The 22,938-nt window shown below is 35.1% G+C and overlaps 1 protein-coding gene across 1 annotated transcript; it reads right to left on the bottom strand.

Annotated features, from left to right (window-relative positions):
• Positions 1-9,362: 9,362 nt before the first annotated feature.
• On the bottom strand, positions 9,363-21,905 carry LOC139890636 (uncharacterized). The gene is made up of 7 exons (XM_071873535.1): positions 21,730-21,905; positions 19,661-20,737; positions 18,379-18,445; positions 18,180-18,292; positions 14,826-14,916; positions 10,258-10,305; positions 9,363-9,635 (listed from the first exon to the last, which is right to left on the bottom strand). The coding sequence occupies exons 2-7, from the start codon at positions 20,659-20,661 to the stop codon at positions 9,576-9,578; spliced, it is 1,380 nt and encodes a 459-aa protein (XP_071729636.1). The 5' UTR covers positions 20,662-20,737; positions 21,730-21,905; the 3' UTR covers positions 9,363-9,575.
• Positions 21,906-22,938: the final 1,033 nt, after the last annotated feature.

Here is a 22,938-nt window from a genome sequence, read left to right as displayed (position 1 = left end):
CGTGGTACATTTTCCCGTTTCCTGGGTGAATTGAGTACCTCGTTTTGTGTGCTTCATCCAGTACTAGTTGCCTTAGGTTACCATGTTTTGGTACCTCATTTTCACTGTAGCACTGTAGCAAAATACGGTTTCACTGTAGTAAATAGTGTTTACTGTAGCAAATAGTTTTTACTGTAGTAAATAGTATTTTACTGTAGCAAATAGTGTTTTACTGTAGCAAAGTCGTTTTTACAGTAGCAATTAGTGTTTTACTTGTACATCTTATAATATATATATATATATATATATATATATATATATATATATATATATATATATATATATATATATATATATATATATATATATATATATATATATATATATATATATATATATATATATATATATATATATATATTTACATAATATTAAATCATATAGAGAATTGGTTTAAATTAGTCGAAATTTTCCGGGTCATCACATAACCGAATACTTATGCAACCTTTTTAACTCATTTCTATACTTGTATCTTGCATGAAACTTGACAATTTGATTCACATGCTACATAATCGAGTCGTAACGAGCCATAGGACTAATTGAACAACTTTGACCAATCGTGTTTACCGTTATTGATACAACTTACTTGTTTAGGTCAAGACTAGCGTTTGTTCTTTGCACGTTACTTGTTGAAGTATCTTTTTACTCTTGCACTCAAGGTGAGATCATAGTCCCACTTTTACACTTTTGAACTTACATTTGGGATGAGAAAACATAAACGTTTATTTTTACTAAGTGAACACAAGTACAGGAAAACAAACATTCTACATACGAGTTTAGAACAAAATCCTCAATTCGATTATCATTAGTTACACTTGCCGGGTGTAAGCGGAAACTTATGTTGTATGGATCCATATGGGTTTGACAAACCCTCATTCAGACGGTTCGCTACCGTCCACAAATGAAATATATTTTCGAGAAACAGTGTATGTTCTAACACTATTGTGATGGGGTTCTATGGAAGGAATGTTAAGCCTTGATAATTGGGTGCTCGTGAATATTAACTTTTAGAATGTATTACTATTATATCAATGTTGCAAATCTTGTAGTTCAACTTACCTTTTTACTCACTTACTTACTTAAACCTATGATTTCACCAACGTTTTCGTTGACAGATTTCTATGTTTTTCTCAGGTCTTTGAACGATATGTGATACATGCTTCTGCTCATTATTTTGATACTTGCATTGGATGTCGAGTATATGTGCATTAGTGCATACATGGAGCGTCTTTTGACTTTATTTAAAACTGTGTCGCATAGGTTTCATTTGTACTTATAACTTTGTAACGTAACTTTTGGTTGAACAATTATTGTAAACTTGGAAACAATCTTTACTTTTGAAATGAAGGCGACATATTTTGATCAAACGTTATTTTAAAGACTTATGACCACGTAACGGGACCTAAGTAGTCGGCGCCGTCAATGACGATTTTGTCGGGTTACTACAGATGGTATCAGAGCGTTGGTTGTAGGGATTTAGAGTTCATTGGTGTCAACCCCGAGTCATAGGGTACATTAGTGAATCTAGACTACAATCGGCATATAGACTTGAAGTAAGAATTACTTGACTACTTGTGCATTTATACTCGAACTCTTGTATTCACATCTAACTCTTATTCTACCTTAATCTCACGTGGTTGATTTGATTGACACGCCACCTTGACTATATGAAATGATGTCGAATGCACATATGAATCAGGGTAATATAATTTCGGGGATTATATTACGGTGACTCATATGAACGTTCCGACATTTTGACATAAAGAATTTAAGGCGAGTCAAGGAAAATTTTTCTCTTTATCTTGATTCCATATCACGATTAGTATTATTGATAATACTAATCAACGGTATTCTTGTGTCATGAAGGAACAATGGCTCACCAAGGTCAACACAATACTCCTTCCGAAACTCTAGAACAAGCTCTTCAACGAATGATAGCCACCGCTGTGGGTGAGGCCGTGGCCGATCACTTCTCCAACTACAACAACAATCAGGGAGCCGGTAATTCAAACGAGGGGTGCTCCTACAAAAACTTCAGGAAGTACAACCCTCCCACTTTCGATGGAACCGGGGGACCGGTTGCTCTCACCCGATGGTTCGAACAAACAGAAGCCGTTTTTAGCATAAGCGGTTGTCGGAACCAAGATAAGGTCAAGTTTTCTACCCTCACTCTCACCGGTATTTCTCTCTCATGGTGGAACACGTATGTACAATCGGTGGGTATCGATGAAGCCCTTACACTCTCTTGGGCCGAATTAGGAGAAAGAATGATCACCGAATACTTCCCGCGCGACGAGACTCGAAGGCTCGAACAGGGGCCGAGAGATTTAAAAATGGCCCGAAATGACCTCGAAGCTTATAATCAATGGTTTGCCGAACTAGCCTCAATTTGTCCAAACCTCATGGCCCCCGGGCCCCAAGGAGTTAAATTTTACATGGATGGCCTCCCTAAGAGCATTCCACACGGAGTAATGCCATCAAGACCCGCCGACCTACAAGAGGCTGTGATGATAGCCCGCCGATTTATAAAAACGGTGGACGAAATTGAAGCGCCGGCACAAAAGACCGAGGACCAACCGGATAACAACAAAAGAAAATGGGAAGCCTCTCCATCAAGCAACCACAACCACCACGACTCCACCAAGAAGCCTTTCACCCCCGGCGGTAGGAAAAGTTATGCCGGAACTCGACCATTTTACAACAAGTGTCAAAGAAGTGGCCATGTGGCCCATGGTTGTAAAGGTGCTGCCCCTGTCGCTAAAAAGGTGCCCAGTGCACGCAGAAGGGGTGCTTGTTTCGAATGTGGCCAACTGGGTCATTTTAAGAATGCATGTCCAAAGAAGAAAGCAAACACTAATGTACGCGAATGAGCTTTCAACCTTAACACCTAGGATGCCCGAGATGACAATGAACTAGTCACGGGTACGTTTCTTCTCAACAACTCTTATGTTTCATATTTATTCGATTCGGGTGCCGATAAAATGTTTTGTATCCAAGGCGTTGGAGCCTACCCTTTGCACTCCACCACTCCCCCTAGATATTACTTAGACCATTCAAGTGACCAACGAAAAACTATTGAGTACCGACAAATTTTATCGGAGGGTGTACGTTAAACTTATTGGGTGGATAATTTAAATTTTGACTTGATACCTATAGAACTATGGAGCTCAAAACCTATTCGTTAAGAAGAAATGTTTCCCTACAATTTTGTATAGATTATTGTGAACTAAGTAATTTCAGGTCGAGAACCGATATCCTCTTCCCCATACCGATGACCTCTTGGTCAATTGCAAGGATCATGTGTGTATTCCAAGTCGACCTCCATTCCGGTTATCATCAAATGAGGGTTAAGGGAGAAGATGTCTCCAAAACCGCTTTCCGAACTCGTTGCGATAGTTATAAATTTCTTTTAGTAACCGTTCAGTTTATCCAAGGCTCCGACCGTATTCATAGACCTCCTGAGCCGCGTATGCAAACGTATCTAGACAAATCTGTTATCGTGTTTATAGATGATGTCTAAATCTATTCAACAATAAGGAAGAAAAGCGAACAACATCTCCTTCATACACTCGAACTCTTGAGAAAATAGCAACTCTACGCCAAATTCTCCAAGTGTGAATTTGGCTAAACGAAGTCAATTTCCTAAACCACGTTGTTAGTGGTCCAGGTATTGAAGTAAACCTTGCAAAAATCGAAGCCCCACATAATCGGGAAACCCTCACGACTCTGACTTGTATTCGTAAAATCTTAGAACTCGCCAGTCATTACCACAGATTCATTTCTGACTTTTCTCGTGTTGCTCATCCTTTAACCCCGTTAACTCACCGAGGAAAGAATTAAACCTCTCCGTGTCCGAACTTTGAACGTGATTTTCACACCAACCTTACTAGCTAAATTCATGTAGCACAATATGGAAATCTTTCTACGTTGACGCCTGAAAGGCATACCCTCTTGATTCGAAATCAAGGAAACTGAAATTCGTAATTATGCCTGAAAAATTGGAACACTTATGTATGGACCCCATCAATCTCCTCGTCATCACGTACCACGTTACATAACTCTACTTTTTCACTATTACCGTTTAATATTACTGGGACCCAAGATAACACACAATCCAAGGATACCTCTTTCTTCCTTGACTTATCGTCCTTATGCTTCTGATAATTGGCAACCTACCACTCAACCCCGAACTATACGACTATGTGTGCTGTCTCGTCTCCCACTAAGTCTCAACATTTGGCCACTAGATGCGCGATATGGCTACCTCAAGGTATAAAACTCATTCTATTCTAAGTTCTCAATTCACTCCTATCTTTTCGCTCGTACTTCCGTATAAGGAAATCTTTTATATAATTTCTCAATGGAGAGAGAGACTCTTCACGTATTACTAGTGCTCGCCACGAGGGTGAATATCCCTGACGAACGTTTTCGGTAGCCGATAAGAAACTTGTACCAACAAATGCTTTCGAGCCCTAAATAACTTGTTCAAACATATCTTAAAGGATTCTATTCCAACCCGGTGTACATTTATCAATTATCCTGGATCGAAATACTCGTTACACATCTAGTTTACAAAAAGCCTTAGGAACACGTTTAAACATGAATACCGCGTATCATCCACAAATCGATGAACCAAGCAAACGAACGATTTACATCTTGGAAAGACATGTTACAAACTTGTATTGTCGCCTTTAGTTGAACCCTCTTACAACAGTAGTTACCACTCGCGTGTTAATGCACACTTTTTGAAACTTTTTATAACCGCAAATGTCGTTCTCCTATTCGATGGACCGAAGTAGGTGACAAACAATTCACAGGATCCGAACTTATTCAAGAAATAACCGTTGAGATAGTTCAAGTCCGAGAAGGACCCAAGACGGCCCGTAGTCGCCAAAAGGACTATGCCGATGTTAGGCGTAAACCTTCTGAATTCCAAGTTAGTAACCGGATAATATTGAAAAACCGCACCTTGAAAAGGTGTAATCCGTGTCGGGAAATTGAGAAAAGTTATATCCGCATTATTGATCCTTTTGAAATCTTGGGGCGTATTGGAACCGCTTCCTATCGTATAGAACTTCCGACTCAATTAAGTTTCCGTTTACCCTACGTTCCGTGTAACAAACTTAGAGACGTGTCCTGCGGAACAGGAACGTGCTACTCTTCTATATACACTTACTATCGATGATAAACTCCTCTTAGTAGAAAGACCGGTTGAAATTGTGGATCGTAAAACCAAGCCTTAATACAATGTAAACCCCGACTATCCAGAATCGTGGAAATACCCAAGGACGTATCTTCACTTATTCGTAGATTGGACAACACAAGGTCTCGAGTAAGAGACATCGACTATTACTTCCAACTAAATTTCGGGACGAAATTTCTTTTAAGGTGTGGGTAATGTAACATCCCGCATTTTTCCGTTAAATTATTTTAACGCCCGTCTTTTTATTTTACATAATATCCTTCGTATCTAGATCCGTACCCTCCGTTAGCTAACGTTCTTAATATTTTCATTATCGGATTATAACATCTTCCGTACTTTCGTATAATTCAAAATAATTCGTTCGGTTAATTCCCGCCCCCGATTCAAACTTGAGGGACTAAGGTTGTCAAATGGGCAAAGAGGTGACTAGGTCAAAGAGTCAACACTCTTCCTCATCCATTCATTTTCATCTCCTTCTCTTTCAATACTTCAACTTTTCTCTCAAACTCAAATTCATACATTCATCATCCAAATCCGATTTAGCAAGTGTTTTACAAAACAAATTATATATTTGGAATCCTCTCTTCATCCTCTACAACTTGATATCAATTTCACCTCATTTGGGTAACTTTCTAAAATCACTAGATTTTGTGTTCTTGATGTTTTTGAATTATAAAAGTGTTAATTAGTGTCTATGGCTCAAGTCTAACATGAATATGTGATTTATATGCTCGATCTTGTGATTTTAAGTAACTAGCATGAACTTGGAGTTTGGTGTGTTTGATTTAGTGATTTGGTTGTTTATATGTTGTTAGATGTTAAAAGTGCATGTATTAAATGTGTTACTAGCAACATTAGCTTCGAATTGATGTGTAGGTTGATTAAGAAAACTTCATAAACATGATTATTGATTTGGTGAACTTTGGGTTAGGGTTTGATGAACTTGAAATGAACTTTTGATGCCTTGAATGACATGAGATGTTGTTAACAAGTATTTAGTTGGATTGTATACTTGATTACCTTCGAAACGACATATCATACATGTAAATTGGTTACCCGAAACATGTAATGAGATTTATGAACTTGAATGTGATAAATGATGAACATTAAATGCGGTTTTGGTTGTTGTAAGTGGTAGATTGATTGATTAAAAGTGCTTAGTTGTTTTCCTCGTCAAAATACCTTTCTGATGATATAAGATACATGTTTTGATTGTTTGCGGGTCATAAATTGGGATTGGTTGAGTTTTGGTTCGTGCACTTAAGAGTTTCAGCAAACAGGACCTGGGTACACATTTGGACGTCGTCCTGATATTGAGACGCCATCCAGTCCTTCAATACTGGACGCCGTCCAGCATATTGGGACGTCGTCCCAATTAACTGCCAGGTGCTGTTTTGTTTGGTCATTTTACGAAAAATGTTTGCTATGCTACGCACCTCCGATTCGCATGTAACTTGTTCTAACATGCTTATATATGATTAGAAACCTCGGAAAAATAGTTCGAGACCCGACCCGAACGTGTTGACTTTTTCGTTGACTTTGACCCGACCAAGTTTGACTTTTAGTCAAACTTAACCGAATACTTATGCAACCTTTCTAACTTGTTTCTATACTTGTATCTTGCATGAAACTTGACAATTTGATTCACATGCTACATAATCGAGTCGTAACGAGCCATAGGACTAATTGAACAACTTTGACCAATCGTGTTTACCGTTATTGATACAACTTACTTGTTTAGGTCAAGACTAGCGTTTGTTCTTTGCACGTTACTTGTTGAAGTATCTTTTTACTCTTGCACTCAAGGTGAGATCATAGTCCCACTTTTACTCTTTTGAACTTACATTTAGGATGAGAAAACATAAACGTTTCTTTTTATTAAGTGAACACAAGTACAGAAAAACAAACATTCTACATACGAGTTTAGAACAAAATCCTCAATTCGATTATCATTAGTTACACTTGCCGCGTGTAAGCGAGAACTTATGTTGTATGGATCCATATGGGTTTGACAAACCCTCATTCAGACGGTTCGCTACCGTCCACGAATGAAATATATTTTCGAGAAACAGTGTATGTTCTAACACTATTGTGATGGGGTTCTATGGAAGGAATGTTAAGCCTTGATAATTGGGTACTCGTGAATATTAACTTTTAGAATGTATTACTATTATATCAATGTTGCAAATCTTGTGGTTCAACTTACCTTTTTACTCACTTACTTACTTAAACCTATGATTTCACCAACGTTTTCGTTGACAGATTTCTATGTTTTTCTCAGGTCTTTGAACGATATGTGATACATGCTTCCGCTCATTATTTTGATACTTGCATTGGATGTCGAGTATATGTGCATACATGGAGCGTCTTTTCACTTTATTTAAAACTGTGTCGCATAGGTTTCATTTGTAATTATAACTTTGTAACGTAACTTATGGTTGAACAATTCTTGTAAACTTGGAAACAATCTTTACTTTTGAAATGAAGGCGACATAATTTGGTCAAACGTTATTTTAAAGACTTATGACCACGTAACGGGACCTAAGTAGTCGGCGCCGTCAATGACGATTTTGTCGGGTCGCTACATGATTCAAATATTCAAAGTTTGAGTCCATATTAAGGTGTTCATAACTGTTCTTCATAGATTTCTGCAAATTCGTGCTGTTTTGAATCTGAATTCTTTCATAAAAGTTGTTAGTCGCTGCTTTAGAAGTGATTTACAACAGATTTCAAGTGTTCATTTCATCAATTGAAGCTTCTGCAATTTGTTATGATCATACGGTTTTGTACAACAGTCTCGATGATGAAGATTAAGCTGATTACATTAATCTAAGAGCTGAGATTTATCCCTTAGATCTCAACTTGAATTAAGGATTCAAATGAATATTCCTCAATAAAAGTAAACAACCCCTAAATGAGATAATGAGTATTATAACATTATGATATTTATTACTCAGTTTTCAAATTAAATGTCACTAAAAGGTTGATATCCCAACTTGTAGACAAAATTCATTACACTTTTTTTTCTCATCGATTGTCAAGGATGACAATAGATGTTCGATCCATCGAAAATCCTTTTGACCCGATCTATTAAAATGTATATGGATTATCTAATGGATTATAAGCGGATATGAATACGGATGATGTGAAAAATTAGTGGGCGGAATATGGATGACAGTTTATCATCCACATATATATCCATTTATACCCGATACACAGACACGCGCGCGCGCGCGCGCGCGCGCACACACACACACACACATATATATATATATATATATATATATATATATATATATATATATATATATATATATATATATATATATATGCATATAAAATACATACCCTTGTACATTATAAACTATCACAGAGTAAAATATTATCGAAAATATAAACCGTGAGGATACAACTATATGAATAGTAGTATGAAATGTATATATTTTACAATCAAAAGTACCTTAAAGATTTACGACTAATTATTATAATAACTATTAATATATTATCAGATATATAGATTCTGGAGTATAACTATGTAAATATTATTAAATTCATATATGTTATCTCAAAGGATGTGATAGTCAATTCAACAAATTCAACAAGATACTTAAACACGAACAGGAGTAAACTATACCAGGTTGACATCATGATTTCAGCAATATTTTCTATTATTTCATTTTTTACATCTTAAAAAAATAACAAACAAACAAAAAAAAAAAAAAAAAAAACCTTACCTCCTCTCGTAACGCACGGGTTTTCTTTACTAGTGAGTGACAAGTTTGAGTTGTCAATGGAGATGGTAAGTACCTGGTAAGGGAATGGTATGGTTATGAATTATGATATTGAAAATTAGAACAAATGTAAGCCCAAACCCTCCTATGGGTCCAGACTTTGGAGAGTTGGGTTTAATTTCCATTTTACAAATCAACAAGCAAAACCAAAATGGGAATGAAACCCATAGATACATTCTCATTCACACAAATCAAACACATCGTGGACAAATAAATTTTGGTGGTGTATGATCAGCTCATCTTTACATAACACATTGCAAAAACTACACATGAACATGGTGTTTAAATGATCCTTTTAGGTAACAAGGGTTATAAAAAGCATCACAAAGTACATGTAATCCGATCTTAATACACACTTTGTTAGTATGTTTTGACATTGATCACTGAAGTGACACATTGTCTCTGAATAACCATCGACGCTGAAGGTTATCGACAAAATTCATTGCTTAGTTAATTTACCAGAATCTACAATATATGCATTAATGTGAGATGTTGTATAGAACCTCCGATTTATGTGTATTTCTTGGATCGTCGGTACGCTGTCATTGATTTACACCCTTACCTCTCATCTTCCACCTTTTTGTAGAAAGACGCGGCCTCAACTACATGACACACAAATTGAGTATAATTTAATGGTTTCCGTGAAAATTTAATATAAACCTGACAAAACCATTTACATAAAAGTGTTCAATGGAAACATGAAAAGCGGTAAAAAAATTTAGATAAATAATTTCCAACAAATGCGAACAGAAAATGAAGTTAATAATAAATGTGGCAATATTTGATTTAACTACATTCGAATTGGTTGATTTCTAACTTTTTTGAAGGGCGATACAGGTTTTAAGATAGGTAATAACTACAAGAGTCGAGCGGGTACAAAAAACCTCACAGAGTGCATTTTAATGCATATAACTTCCTGGATCGTTTGATTTTTATTTTTGATATTAATAAATACAAATCAGAATAGATTACTATCTTGGTAATACAGTTCTTATAACCATATTTATATCGTTATTTGTTGACAATATTATAGTGACTAAAAGAGTATGCACTACGCAGTTCCACCATATTGGCCACATTAGTTTTCAGACAAAATTACCTTCTTTGACTCAACTCACATACCCCCTTTCATATTGTTACCCAACCCAATCAACTAGCCATTTTAACCCCCCCACCCCACCAAAAACCAAAACAAAAATAAAATTTAAATGATATATCTGTTACCATTTCTATATACTTCAACTGCTTTAAAACTTGATCTGTATCGACCTCCTGAAAAGCGTATAAAAAAACGAGTAACTAAAGAGTTCAGATGCGGAATAGAGCATTGATTCGACTTATTAAATATTATATATCTAACAATAATCAGGTATTGGATAATAGATTTGGCAAAAGTGTGGATTGGCAAGGACACCTAACCAACCGTGCCCAGTAAGAGTTTGAGTTTGATGCTTGTAAAATACCTCCACTGATACCCCATATATGACGGGAATGAGGATTGAACCTGTGCTAATATTTGGCAAGGCTTTCCAATTTTCCATATATGGGACCCATCTTCGCAACTAGTACTGAGCCACGGGCTCGTTGGTATATTGGGTAATAGATGTTAAACCTAATTTCGCCCATTTTTTTTTAAGAAACACTTCGCAACCACGAGGTGGCCCAAAAATTCTGTTTTTTCATCTTAAACATTTTCCGCACATTCGTTTTAAACATTTCCCATACTTACCATATTATCTTTTTTCCTAATAGTTATTATTTACTTCACATCACAATTAGATCTAAACTAACTTTACAAATTCATTCTCTTTTTCCATTCACTAATTTGGTTCATAAGGCACACTTTAGGGTTCATATTTCCTCATCTTATCTATTATAGGTTTTATAACTTTTAGGTATACTTGGAATTTCTTTAATACTTCTTAATTTACTATGAATTCATTAACCTTGCTATATTACATTTTGTTATTCCTATTTTAAGCATATACCTATATAGATATCCTTCGACTTTACATGATTAGATAAACTGGTGTTACTTAAATTTAAATTTTCTTTCGTTCTAATCCATAATGGGAGGTGATCCTCACACACCACTTTTTGATCCATCTACACCTAATTACCTATTATACCCTTAATTATATTATACTTAGAATAATAATAAAAGTTTAACTCCCTAGATTAATCCAGGGGTATAATTGTGAGTTTATGAGACAAAATTGTACATGGATCAAAAAGTGGTGTGTGAGAATCACCTCCCGAATACCTTGTCCTACTTGAGCTCGTTAAAAGTCATTCTAAATTAACTTTTTCTATCTCTATCACTCCTTTAGGTTGTTCTTACCACTTAATTACGAGTTCATGCCACTATAACAGCTATTTTCATTTGCTTTATTCTTATCCAATCCTTTCTTCTCAACTCAACTACTTTGTTTAGCATAATTAACAATTTATAATATAATATATTTTCTCATTTCATCACCTTTATCCCTACTTGATTGCATAAGTACCCTCTAACATCCTTTATAATGAGTAACTATCTTTGGTCCCGAACCTTACTTAGTGGTCTCGAACCTTCCACATGCCTTAGTACAAATATGATCAAGTTGACCAAGCATGACGATATTATACTAGTTCATATTTTCAGTTATACATCACCGGCTATTGTAGGGTTCAATCAAAACTACTTTTAGTACCACATATGATCATTCAAATCATATAGACAAGGGACATATAAATTAACAACGTTACTATTCTACATGTTTTATGTCAATGCATATCTACTTACTTATTTAGCACCTCTCATACGTCACCTAACACTATTCCACTCTTAACAAATTTCACAAATAGAACTAGCAACTTCATTAATTCATTCATCACCCTTGTTTATTGTGGGTTACGCTATCATCATACTTACCATAAGTTTCGACTGCCGGCCATACAATATTTAAATGTCGAATTTTATTTACTCCACTAGCGCCAATGGTGCGTAGCTCAGTTGGTAATGGGTGGGGGCAGTTTGCTTCAAATAAGCAGAGGTCAAGGGTGCGAACCCTACCACCCCCATAGCCACAACCGCCGAGTGAGTCACGTATGCCCCCAATATTGTGGAATTGGCATCCGATTGTGGACTGGTCGAAGTTGCCGGTTATCAACCTTTTGCCACAAAATTTACTCCACTAGCAACGTACACATTATACTTTGAAGTAATATATGATTTACTAAACATTACACACAACTATCTTAACTATCACCATTCACATCAAATGATAAGTTTACAATTTATTATGCATACAAATAAGATAAGACATTTTTATCTCATCTCCACTTTTCCATTTTATCGTGCTTCCATAATCTATACCTACAGTTTCAACTACATTTTTCATCCATACACACTTGACACGAGAAAAGGAATCATTCTCTCCGATCAAGTAAACTTTCCCATACAATTTCCTTTCACTTGGTTTTCCAAAAAATGAGTTATCCTGAATCAAATGACATTATTTCCCTTATCATCTCATGTCAAGTACCATATACACACTCAGTTTACATTTCGCTTCTCACGGTTGGTCACTTTCAACATTTGTCATCTTTAAACAATCAATGAAAGGAATTCATCGTAGTTTTAGGTCAACAACTATTCTACCACAATACTATTAACAATAGTCAAGCAATTCATGCATGTTTAGCTGCAACATTTGCACATATCATATATTAAGCAATTACTTCGAGAGATCATACCAATTCAAAATTAGCAACTAAAACTTTACCAACTTGAAATGTCCATTTTTCTTAAGAAACACTTCGCAATTGCGCGGTAGCTCCAAAATTCCGTTTTCCTTTTTAAACATTTATCGCGCATTCTAGTTTAGCCGTATAATACAGATAAACTATTCTCTCTGGAAATTGGGGTGATACAACAAGTTCCATTTTGACTCGTGGTACAAAGTACAAACATCCAAACCCCATTTGGCCCTGTTACATGGCCCGCCTAAACCTTGCTAGATACAACATATATTGCCATAGTCTTTTCCAGATTGACTCGAAAACCTCTTTTGCAGACCATGAAACAGGATGATTTCTATGATTAACCCTTTAAACAATTTGTAATCTGCTCCCAACCCTGATCATCCTGTTCATCAATAACCTGGGCTCCGAATGATAAAGCTCCATCTTTTCCTCCATTCTGATCTCTTATTTAGCTTAATAAATATTCCTGTCTTATGAACTGACCTTATCTTCCAACTTTCTTAATTTCTAATTATGGAAGTTCATTAAACTTCAATTTTCTCCTCAAATCTTTTTTTAATGTTCACAAAAAAATTCTAGGCTTTAGATGATTTCTATATTTACACAACAACAACAATACCCAATCCCACAAAAGTGGGGTATGGGAGAGGTGGGTGTAGACAATCATTCCTCGTACCCTAGATTAGAAGAAAGTCACTACTCCACCCGCGGGTATAGAACCCGCGCCTAGATAAGGTCGTCCCTCCCTCTACTCTAGAGCAAAAGAGATTGCTTCCAAACGGACCTCCAGCCAGAAGTGCTCATAAAAACGAAAAGATAGGGCAAAAGATACGTACATGTAAGAGTTATGTGCTCCTAGCAAGAAGCAACCATACACAGTAACCAAAAAAGAGAACACATAAAGCAGTAATGCACAACAGTAGGGCAAATAGCATGGATCATACAGAGCACAAAACCATTTAAATCAAGTAAACATACAGACAAACAAAATAAATACATACATATATATATATATATATACATATATATATATATATATATATATATATATATACACGCACCACACATGAGCATGGATAAAAAAAACTCATGCTTAAACATATATACATATAGATATATTCGTAAATATATATACCTAGGTACAGAAACAAGACAGACAAACATACAAACACCAATACATGTTACATAGATACATAGGAACATATATAGGTACCAACATATGCAGCGGTACATATATATAGTCTAAATACATATAAATAGATACAGGTGCATATATACTATGTGGAAGGTTATATATAGTGTAGCTATAGAATAAATAGTTATAGTTATATATGTAGTTGTATAATAAATGTATTATACACATTGAAAAAAAAAAAAAAAAAACGATTTCTATATTTACATTGTGATATAAAATTTAAAAATCAATCCAAATGATAACTGCTAACTTTTTTGAAGATTTCGCTTTACCTCAAGTACAGAGCAACCTATTTTTATAACACAAGCTATCTTTTTCTACCTGGGACCTACGCAAATGCATCTAAAACAAAACACACCTCATAAACATTAATATTAGTGTGTATGAGTATCTATCATATATTACTAATTACTATGAATAAAACAAGTTGTTCAAACTCTTATAATCCACACCATTATAACCAAACTCTCTCTCTCTCTCTCTCTCTCTCTCTCTCTCTCTCTCTCACACACACACATAGAGACAAACATTATACCCTACTCAAAACACATACTACACTGCTTCTCAATTTCATCCTCTCTATTACACCGTCACCACCATTGCATTACACGGATAAAGGCTAGTGCATACAAGTGTATATACACTTGTGGTATTAAGATTAAAAATGTATCAACAGAAAGTCACATAGATAGAGGAACAAGTTAGCTAATCAGCTTCTAACAATAATACACTGTCTAGTGGAAAAAATTGGAACTAAATAAAGATAAAATGAATAATTCCTCCGGTCTAAAATCCTAGTAAATACATATACAGTTGGCAGCAAAGAAAAGAAACGGCATTAAAGACATACCTGCGGGACGGCACAATCAGCATGGGTTGGATCCCAGAGAACAGAGCAGAAACACTCCCATTTATCAGTTTGAACTTCAAACAGAGGAGCCCTGAACATATATTCGCATATTTAAAAAAACTATGAACAACAAATATTTTGGACAATATAGACTTTTTTAAAGACCGGAACTTTGAGCTAAAATGATTGCCGTATAACATAAAAGTGAAGAAGTGAGGGGGGACTTATATGTATGCTAGACATATAATGACATAGTAAAATAAATACGAAGCCAACGTACATACAGTGATAGGCCATTGGAGAAGAACGAAAGATCCACATAGAGAAAAAAAACGAGTAGCCAACCATGCTTATTTAGTAGTTAATAGGATACGTAGATACTTTATAGAGATGGCAAAATGGTTGGGTCGTTAAAGTTGGGTAACAGGTCAAAGTGGGTAATTTAGTACAGGTTGGGTTGAATTGCCACGAAACACTTGTTATCCGAAAACATTTAGAATTTTTATGCAACTCTTTAATGTTAATATGTCAACTAGAGTACATTATATAATAATCAACTAAACATTATATTAAACAATTTAGGAAGTACTATTCGGCGACTTTCGACATGTTTGAACCGTTCCATTTTAGGTTACCTATTTAAAACTAATATAGATAAATTAGAAATCATCAAAATTCAAGATGGGGAAAACGTCAGGAGGGAAGTAGAAAAAGAAGGTGCAAACTTTTCCTTGGGTTTCGAGGAATAGGCAAATAGGGTTAGATGATGAACATGAAGGAAGATCCATCGATCAATCTACTGGATCTAATCAATCGCCTAGAGTGGATATGGCTGCACATGAAGACGGTAATTCTTCGTGTCATATGGATGATCAGATGAGCATACACGCGTCATTAGAATCTTCAGACAAGGAGGATGAAGGCGTGACTGGTAAATTGGCTGCTGTTGGGACTAAAGTAACAAGTGATTGATCTATGCAGGATCCACCCAAGCAGAGATCATACTTAATTACTACTGGTGGCTCAAATGATAATCATGATTCATAGGGGATGGTTCTGAAAACCTATAGTACTAGAAAGAGGAAGGGTAAAGTGAACCAGCTGATTGATGTTGGGGATGGTCCTTTTAAAGAAAAGAAGAGTGCTCAATTTGTTCCTTATGCTGGTGATTCTTCTATTCCTATTAATGAAAAAATACTCCCTGAAGTAATTAAAAAACGCAAGGGTAACAGGAAGAAAGGTGGGTATGGTAAGAATTCTGCTGTAACTGATCATTCTATTGATGATATTGTAGTTAATAATGATGATATTATTGCTAAATCTATTGGTGAAACAATTTCTGTTGCTAAGCCGACTGTTTCTGCTAGTCCTGTTGTATTCTTTAAGAGTTCAAAAGATGGTAGTTATAATGAGGTTGATGTAAACCTAGTGGCTGCTGCTGAGAATGCTGTTAAGTTATTTAAGAATGATGGTTTTAGAGAGTCAATTGTTGTTCCTGATGATTTCTCCCAATTTACATTGGGTAGCAATGTAACATTAATGAATATGCAGGATAATAATAGTGGTGATAATGAAAATGTTGTTTCTGGGATTAAATCTGTAACAATGGAGGGAGTTGAGACTAGTGATGGGCAAGGCAATACAGATACTAAAACCCCAAGTGCATGGGTAAATCCAAACGTCACTTTTGCTGACTTCTTAAAACAAAACAAAGATGAAGAGGAATTAAAAATGGAGTTCATTCCACCTGTTTTAATGTCTAATGGTCAAAAGAGAGTAGTTTTCTCCGCTGAGGAGGTTAAGAAGGGCGGTAGTGCATTTTCTCTTCAATTATATGGGTATTTTATTGGAACTTCTATGGATTATAGGGTTGTTAATGCCCATCTAAGGAGAATGTGGTGGAGGTATGACCTTAAAGAAATCGTCAAAACAGCTGCAGGATTTTATTTATGCAAATTTAAAAGTGAAAAGGGTATGAAGGAGGTGCTTGAGAGTGGTCCATAGTTAGTTAATAATGTTCCTTTTTTTGTGAATCAGTGGGAACCTGGGGTTTGGCTTGAAACAATTGAACTTGAAAAAGTTCCAATTTGGATTTGTATTCACAATATTCCCATTGAACTATGGAGTGGCAGAAGTATAGGTAAACTTGTTAGTGGTATTGGTAGGCCTATGTTGATGGACAAAGTTACTTCAGAGAGATGTTTGAGTAAAAGTGGAAGACTAGGGTTTGCTAGAGTTTTGACTGAAGTCAATGCAACTGATGACCTTCCTAGCTTTGTCAAATTTTCCTATCTTGTGATTGGTTCTTTTCCAGCCAAAGTGGGTAAACTTGAGGTGACCTATCAATGGAAACCGCCTTCATGCACTAATTGTAAAGTGTTTGGCCACTCTTTTAATACTTGTAAAATTAGGCCTAAAACAGAAGATGAAGTATCTGCACAAGTGTTAAAATACGCTTTGAAAATCAACAATGATGGTCAAACAATTGATTTAAATAACCAGTATGTTGAGGACGGCTTTAAAGTTGTTGGTAAGAAAGGAAGGGTATTTCAGAAGTTGAATTTTGATAATAATAAAAGTCAAAGGCAGTCAACCGAAGCAAAAGGTATCAAGCAAAATGCAGTTAAGAATAATTATGGTATTAAAGACAATATTGATGTGGAGGAAACAGATTGGAATGTGGAGTCCCAGAAAAGTCAAAATCATAATGTTTTGAGGAAAGGAGATAAAGGGAAGGGCATTGATGGTGAAGGTAATAATAAGAAATATTCCAAAGACAGAATTGAAACAAACAATCCTTTTTATGTATTAGTAGATGATGAGGGTAATACTGATGGTAATACTGATGAGATTATAATTGAAGAATCTATAAATGATAAATTTGATGACTGGTGGAACTTACGGAATTCAGAAAAAAAGAAACTAAAAAGTTATTTGGATAAACATAATCCTCCAGGAAAAGAAGCAATCGATCAATGGCAACCACACGAGTTCAAGTATTTTAGGACTCAATGGATTGCTGCTGGTTTTGGTGACTTTGATAAAGATGGCATGGTTATTGGTGATTGATGTTAAGTTTGATAATACTGCTCCGAAATTAGGGTATTCTACATCTTGTTAGTTTCTTACTTTATGTATAGTATAGGTCCTCCAGTTTCGCTCAAATTAGTGTTACTCGTATTGTAATCCTCTTTGTATCATTTCCTTATCAATAAAATTAGCTTGCTTTTCAAAAAAAAAAAAAACTAATATAGATAAAACAATGCCGCAAATAATCAATGTGAATAGATGAAAATAGCCATTTCTATGCAATACCAATATGAAAACGCTAAAATAATTGACACAAGAAATAACCTGCGCCATTTTCCACAAATATTTCCATCACCATCGATTACTTCTTGACATTGAAGCCAGTTTCCAATAGAGCTGAGTTTCGAAAGTTTGTTATAATCCCAGTCCTGCAATGACTTAACAAAAATGTCGCACAAAAAATTTACACCGCTGTCAACCAAAACAATAAAGTATTTAGTTCTTTACATTCAAATAGTCTTACTTGAGAGCTAGAGCTAGCACACTCCGAAGAACTTATTTCCATAAGTTGAATGTAATCATTTAGTTCACTGCATCAAGATTCAAAAGCCATTATAAAACAGAAATGGCACAGTAACAATTATGACAAAAGATTAATGTAAAAATGGTACGTTGCAGAGAAACCATAATGCATGCAATAAAGATTGAAGATATGGAGAAATTTAAAAGAGAATCATTCATACTAAATCGATGTAAAAAATGACATAACTAAAGACCCAATGTCCATACTGACAAGTGATGTGATTTTATATATAAAAAAAAGTATCAAGTGTTAATAAGGTAAGGAGAAAGGTGTTATATCTTATACCAAATTCGTCTTAGTCGAACCAAAAAAACTTTTGATTAATATTTAATAGACTTGGAAGCACGTAATACACAACTTCATAATGGGAAACATATATATCATGCGTATTTATGAAAAAATAAAGAGAGCATATAGTTGTTAAACAGACATGCGTCCTGTTTGCGCTAGAACAGATACGGTATAACCTATAACAGATTATGTTGCCTCAATCTAGAGACTCAACACACCTGTTTTGGTTGGTGATTTCATTATAAACAATAATAATTAAACTTTGTATATAAAAATATATTCTAAATACAAAACATTCCAAAAGAGGAGGTATTTAACAACAGTTGCACTTTTGAATTGTTGGTGTATAAATTTGACATCGAACATTTAATTATTAACTATTAATGTTAATAATAACAGCTATGTTGAGTCCCTTGATTGGGGCAAAATGAATTTGGTATGCGTTACACCACATCTTCTAACACAATAGGAGGTACATTTGTTAAGAACATTTTTTGTACTCTTAGTTTAATCTAATGCTCACAACCTCCTAAATCACAATATTGAAAGATAGATCATCATATTTTAATAGTAGTTTTTGTAAGCAATATTTTAGTACATTAAAGATCCAAACGTGAAGCTGGTCAACCAAACCAATCCATTTTGACCCACTAACCAACTTACACCCAATATGTCCCCTCTACAACATGAAACACAATGAAGTTTATAATAAACCAGATCTCAACCATTTAACCTAAGGATTACCAAACTTCAACGACTTCACTGTATAGCCTAAACTTTTATGTAACTTTATATGCCCCCTTTATTATTTTATTTTATGTAACTTCATATGCCCCCTTTATTATGCTGACTAGACTATCAGATAAAAGTCATAAAACGTAACCCAATTAACCTACTTAAGATAAATATGAGAGTTCAAAGTAAAACATACTCGGTAACTGGGCCAGACCAATCAGGAACCTCAGCCTGAAAATCTTCACCAATACAAACATTTGATTTATAACGATCAGCATCTCTTAACATAGATTCTATTGGACCTAAACAATCCCGGCTCGATTTCCTGGAACCCGCCTTTATTATCTTCGGTTTCTTTCTCGAACAAGAATTGCAGAACCAATCACCAACAGGAACCTTCTTTATCAAAGGATTACAGCAAGACATATGAAACGACTCTTCACAAAGATCACAAATTAGCATCTTCAAAGTTGTCGTTGACCGATCACAAACTTTACATGCCCTCAAACAGAAACTATTATTTTCAAAACCCGTCGATTTTCTAGAAAGTTCTCTTTCGAGCACGCCGTGCTGCCTTAAAAAAGAAATGCATGACTCTGACCCCTCGATGATCTCTACACTTGAAGATGAACACTCACCAGCATCATCCGGTTGATGTTTCGTTGAACCAGAACGCAAATCAAGATTCGATTTTGATGATGAACAACTCTCGTTTACCGCCCGTAAGTTTGAACATTTTTCTACTTTGCATTTTGGGTCTTCAATAAAATCTTTTCCAACCGACCCCCCGTCAACAGATCCCGATTTCGAATTCTCACTCTGAACCTTTCTTCTTTTGTATACAACCGTATGTGTAGGACTTGGATTCGGTGTTGAGACATCAGTTGCGTCACTATTATTACCTTTCTTTTGAATCGTCCTTTTATATACAAAATTAGGTGTAGATATTTCAGACGTATTTGATAACTGTAAAGAGCTTAAGAAATCTAGAGAGCACAAAATATCATCCTTCTTTTTGCATTCGGATACTTGAATTGTATTTGGTTGGTCTAATTGAGTATCTTCATCACATATAATCGGATCCTGCCAGGATCCATTACCCGAAATCCATACAGACGAGCTTCCTTGTTTTCCATTATCAGGAACAGAAGATAGACCAGCATCAATGGGACCTAGAAGAGAACTTCGTATCAACATTATCACCGGCTCATTTACTTCATTTACTAATGCAGCAGATATGAAAATATAGTGTTTGCGCGTACCCGGGTACAACCTAATAACAAAGCAAAAAAAAAAAAAAAAACACATCTAAATAAAGAGAACGTGAAGATATTGAAATCAACGGTACTCTGTTAAGATCCTATCGACTTCATTGAATAATATAACCAAATAAACAAAAGATTTTGGATGGCCAACATTTACTAGATATTGTAATTTAAACTAGAAATGTTTCTATGAAAAGGGCTCTAGGGCATCTCATTGTATCACAATACCAGAAACTTCACCTGATTAAACATGCTTATAAAATGTTAACAATATGCACATACAGATCCCGTGCTCTTTTTCCGTTTAATATGTAACATTCATACTGCAAACCTATCACATCATAAATACGTGAATGCAATTGAGCTACGAGAACGGAAAAATTCCACTACCCTGTTTCTTAAAAGGGGTTTATCTATCTTTTATCTTAGTCGAATCTATAAGATACCTCAACTAAATATTTATATTCAAAGGGATCTAAGTATGCCAATATCTCATATCAATAAATACGATAATCGAACACATTGATGTGAGTGGAAATATGTGCATACACAAACCTATACACTCTTGTAACACAGATCTTACAGGATGTGGATATACAATCTAAAAGTCAAGTATGCATATTAAGTGTTTTATCTTCTTCAAGCCCTAAATTGTGCAAGAAATCCAAAATAACCCTAATACATTTAATAACTATGCTCCTACAAAACTAAAATTAGGGTTTCTCAATTTATATAAATATATTAACCTATACATACACGGATTCAATAACATTAGAAACACAATCTTTCATCTTAATAGTTTAGTTTTTACCCTTATCTAACACAAATACACAAATCTTGACTGAATCCTAATCACACAAACCTGTACATACATACATTAACAATTCATAAGAAACTGTATGTACAAACTTCAATCAAAACATATTGAATGATTAACAAAAAAAACATATGAAACGAGTAAAAAAACTAGTTCTTGAAGGGATGAATTGAAGAACTTTACCTATTGAAGATGGAGGGATTTATAAAAACTGTGAGAAAGATTTGAGTTAAGATTGATTGAAACTAAAAACCCAAAACCGTGTTTGTAGTTTCAAACCTTATTTGAAGAAAATAAAAAATAAAAAATTGTGCTTTTTGTATACTCATCAAGCAAAGCAGGCAGCCCCCTCTATAATTTTTTTCTCTTTCCAGAGGTGTTTGGTTAATATTTGATTGATGTGATTTTTTATATATTTTTTCAGATACACATTAGATTTTAAAGAACCTTTTTAGCAAAATGGCTGTTTAGATCTGTACTGTACTGTATTTAACTTGATTAATGATTATTTTGATTTTAAAAAAAAAAAAAAAAAACTATTTAATGAATAAGGATAAATTTTGGAATCAGTAACAAGGTTTGGGTTGAAGCCGAGTTGGGTGATGATTTGGATGGCAAGACAGATGTTTGGGTTTGTGAAATTAGTGACGCAGCGGTGATTGAGTCGAAGTTGGTTTTGATCCTGTTTTCTTAGTTCCGTTAACCACACGATTTGGGAAGGGTCCGAGCATTTGTTTGATGAGGGCGGTGTGTCGAATTCTATGGATCATGAGGAGTTACCTCCGGTTTCTTCGTTTTATACAAATCACTTCAATTCTATTCAAGGAGCACTTAAGGAGGATGTCGAGGTCCCGCTGTTGTCGATGAAGTTTCCGAAGTGGTGGAGGATGACTTAAATCGACAGGAAGGTGGAGATGATGATGTTGCGATTTTGGGATCCAAAGAGGTACTAATGAATTGTTCTAAAAAGGTGTTTGTTGATTTGTTTCGTATAGCTGAGGGTGGTGTGGGTTTTGGATATGGTGAGAAAGAGTGTTTCAAAGGGTGTAGAAAATGCTGGTGTTAGTGGCCGTTCGGGGGGCCGAGATGTCTTAGATTAATGTTAACCGTGGTGTAGAGTTGATGGGGTTTGTGACAACTCGGAAATTTCCAACCAAATTTAAACTTTATCTTTATATTATTCCGACACGATAAGCAAAGTTTGTTAAGTTAAATCTCAAGAATTTTAAACTGTGTTCATACATTCATTATAACCTCGACCAAATTCCGACGATTCACGAACCGTTATATATAAATAGATATGTATATATATGTATATATATATTATAACTTGAGAATATTAATAAAGTATTAAACGTATAATACTTTACACGAACGTATTTGTTTCAATAT

This window comes from Rutidosis leptorrhynchoides, chromosome 2 (genome assembly GCF_046630445.1).
Source record: "Rutidosis leptorrhynchoides isolate AG116_Rl617_1_P2 chromosome 2, CSIRO_AGI_Rlap_v1, whole genome shotgun sequence".
In the NCBI taxonomy this organism is placed as follows: domain Eukaryota; kingdom Viridiplantae; phylum Streptophyta; class Magnoliopsida; order Asterales; family Asteraceae; genus Rutidosis; species Rutidosis leptorrhynchoides.
Note: the sequence above shows the minus strand (reverse complement) of the source record. Positions and strands in the feature narration are given on the sequence as shown.

Excerpts from the sequence above, each read along its gene's own strand:
- LOC139890636 (XM_071873535.1), bottom strand. The coding sequence starts at position 20,661 with ATGTTGATACGAAGTTCTCTTCTAGGTCCCATTGATGCTGGTCTATCT. Across the intron at positions 18,293-18,378 it reads GTGCTAGCTCTAGCTCTCAA|TCATTGCAGGACTGGGATTA; the intron begins GTAAGACTATTT and ends ATTTTTGTTAAG. Across the intron at positions 14,917-18,179 it reads ATTTGTGGAAAATGGCGCAG|GGCTCCTCTGTTTGAAGTTC; the intron begins GTTATTTCTTGT and ends ATATATGTTCAG.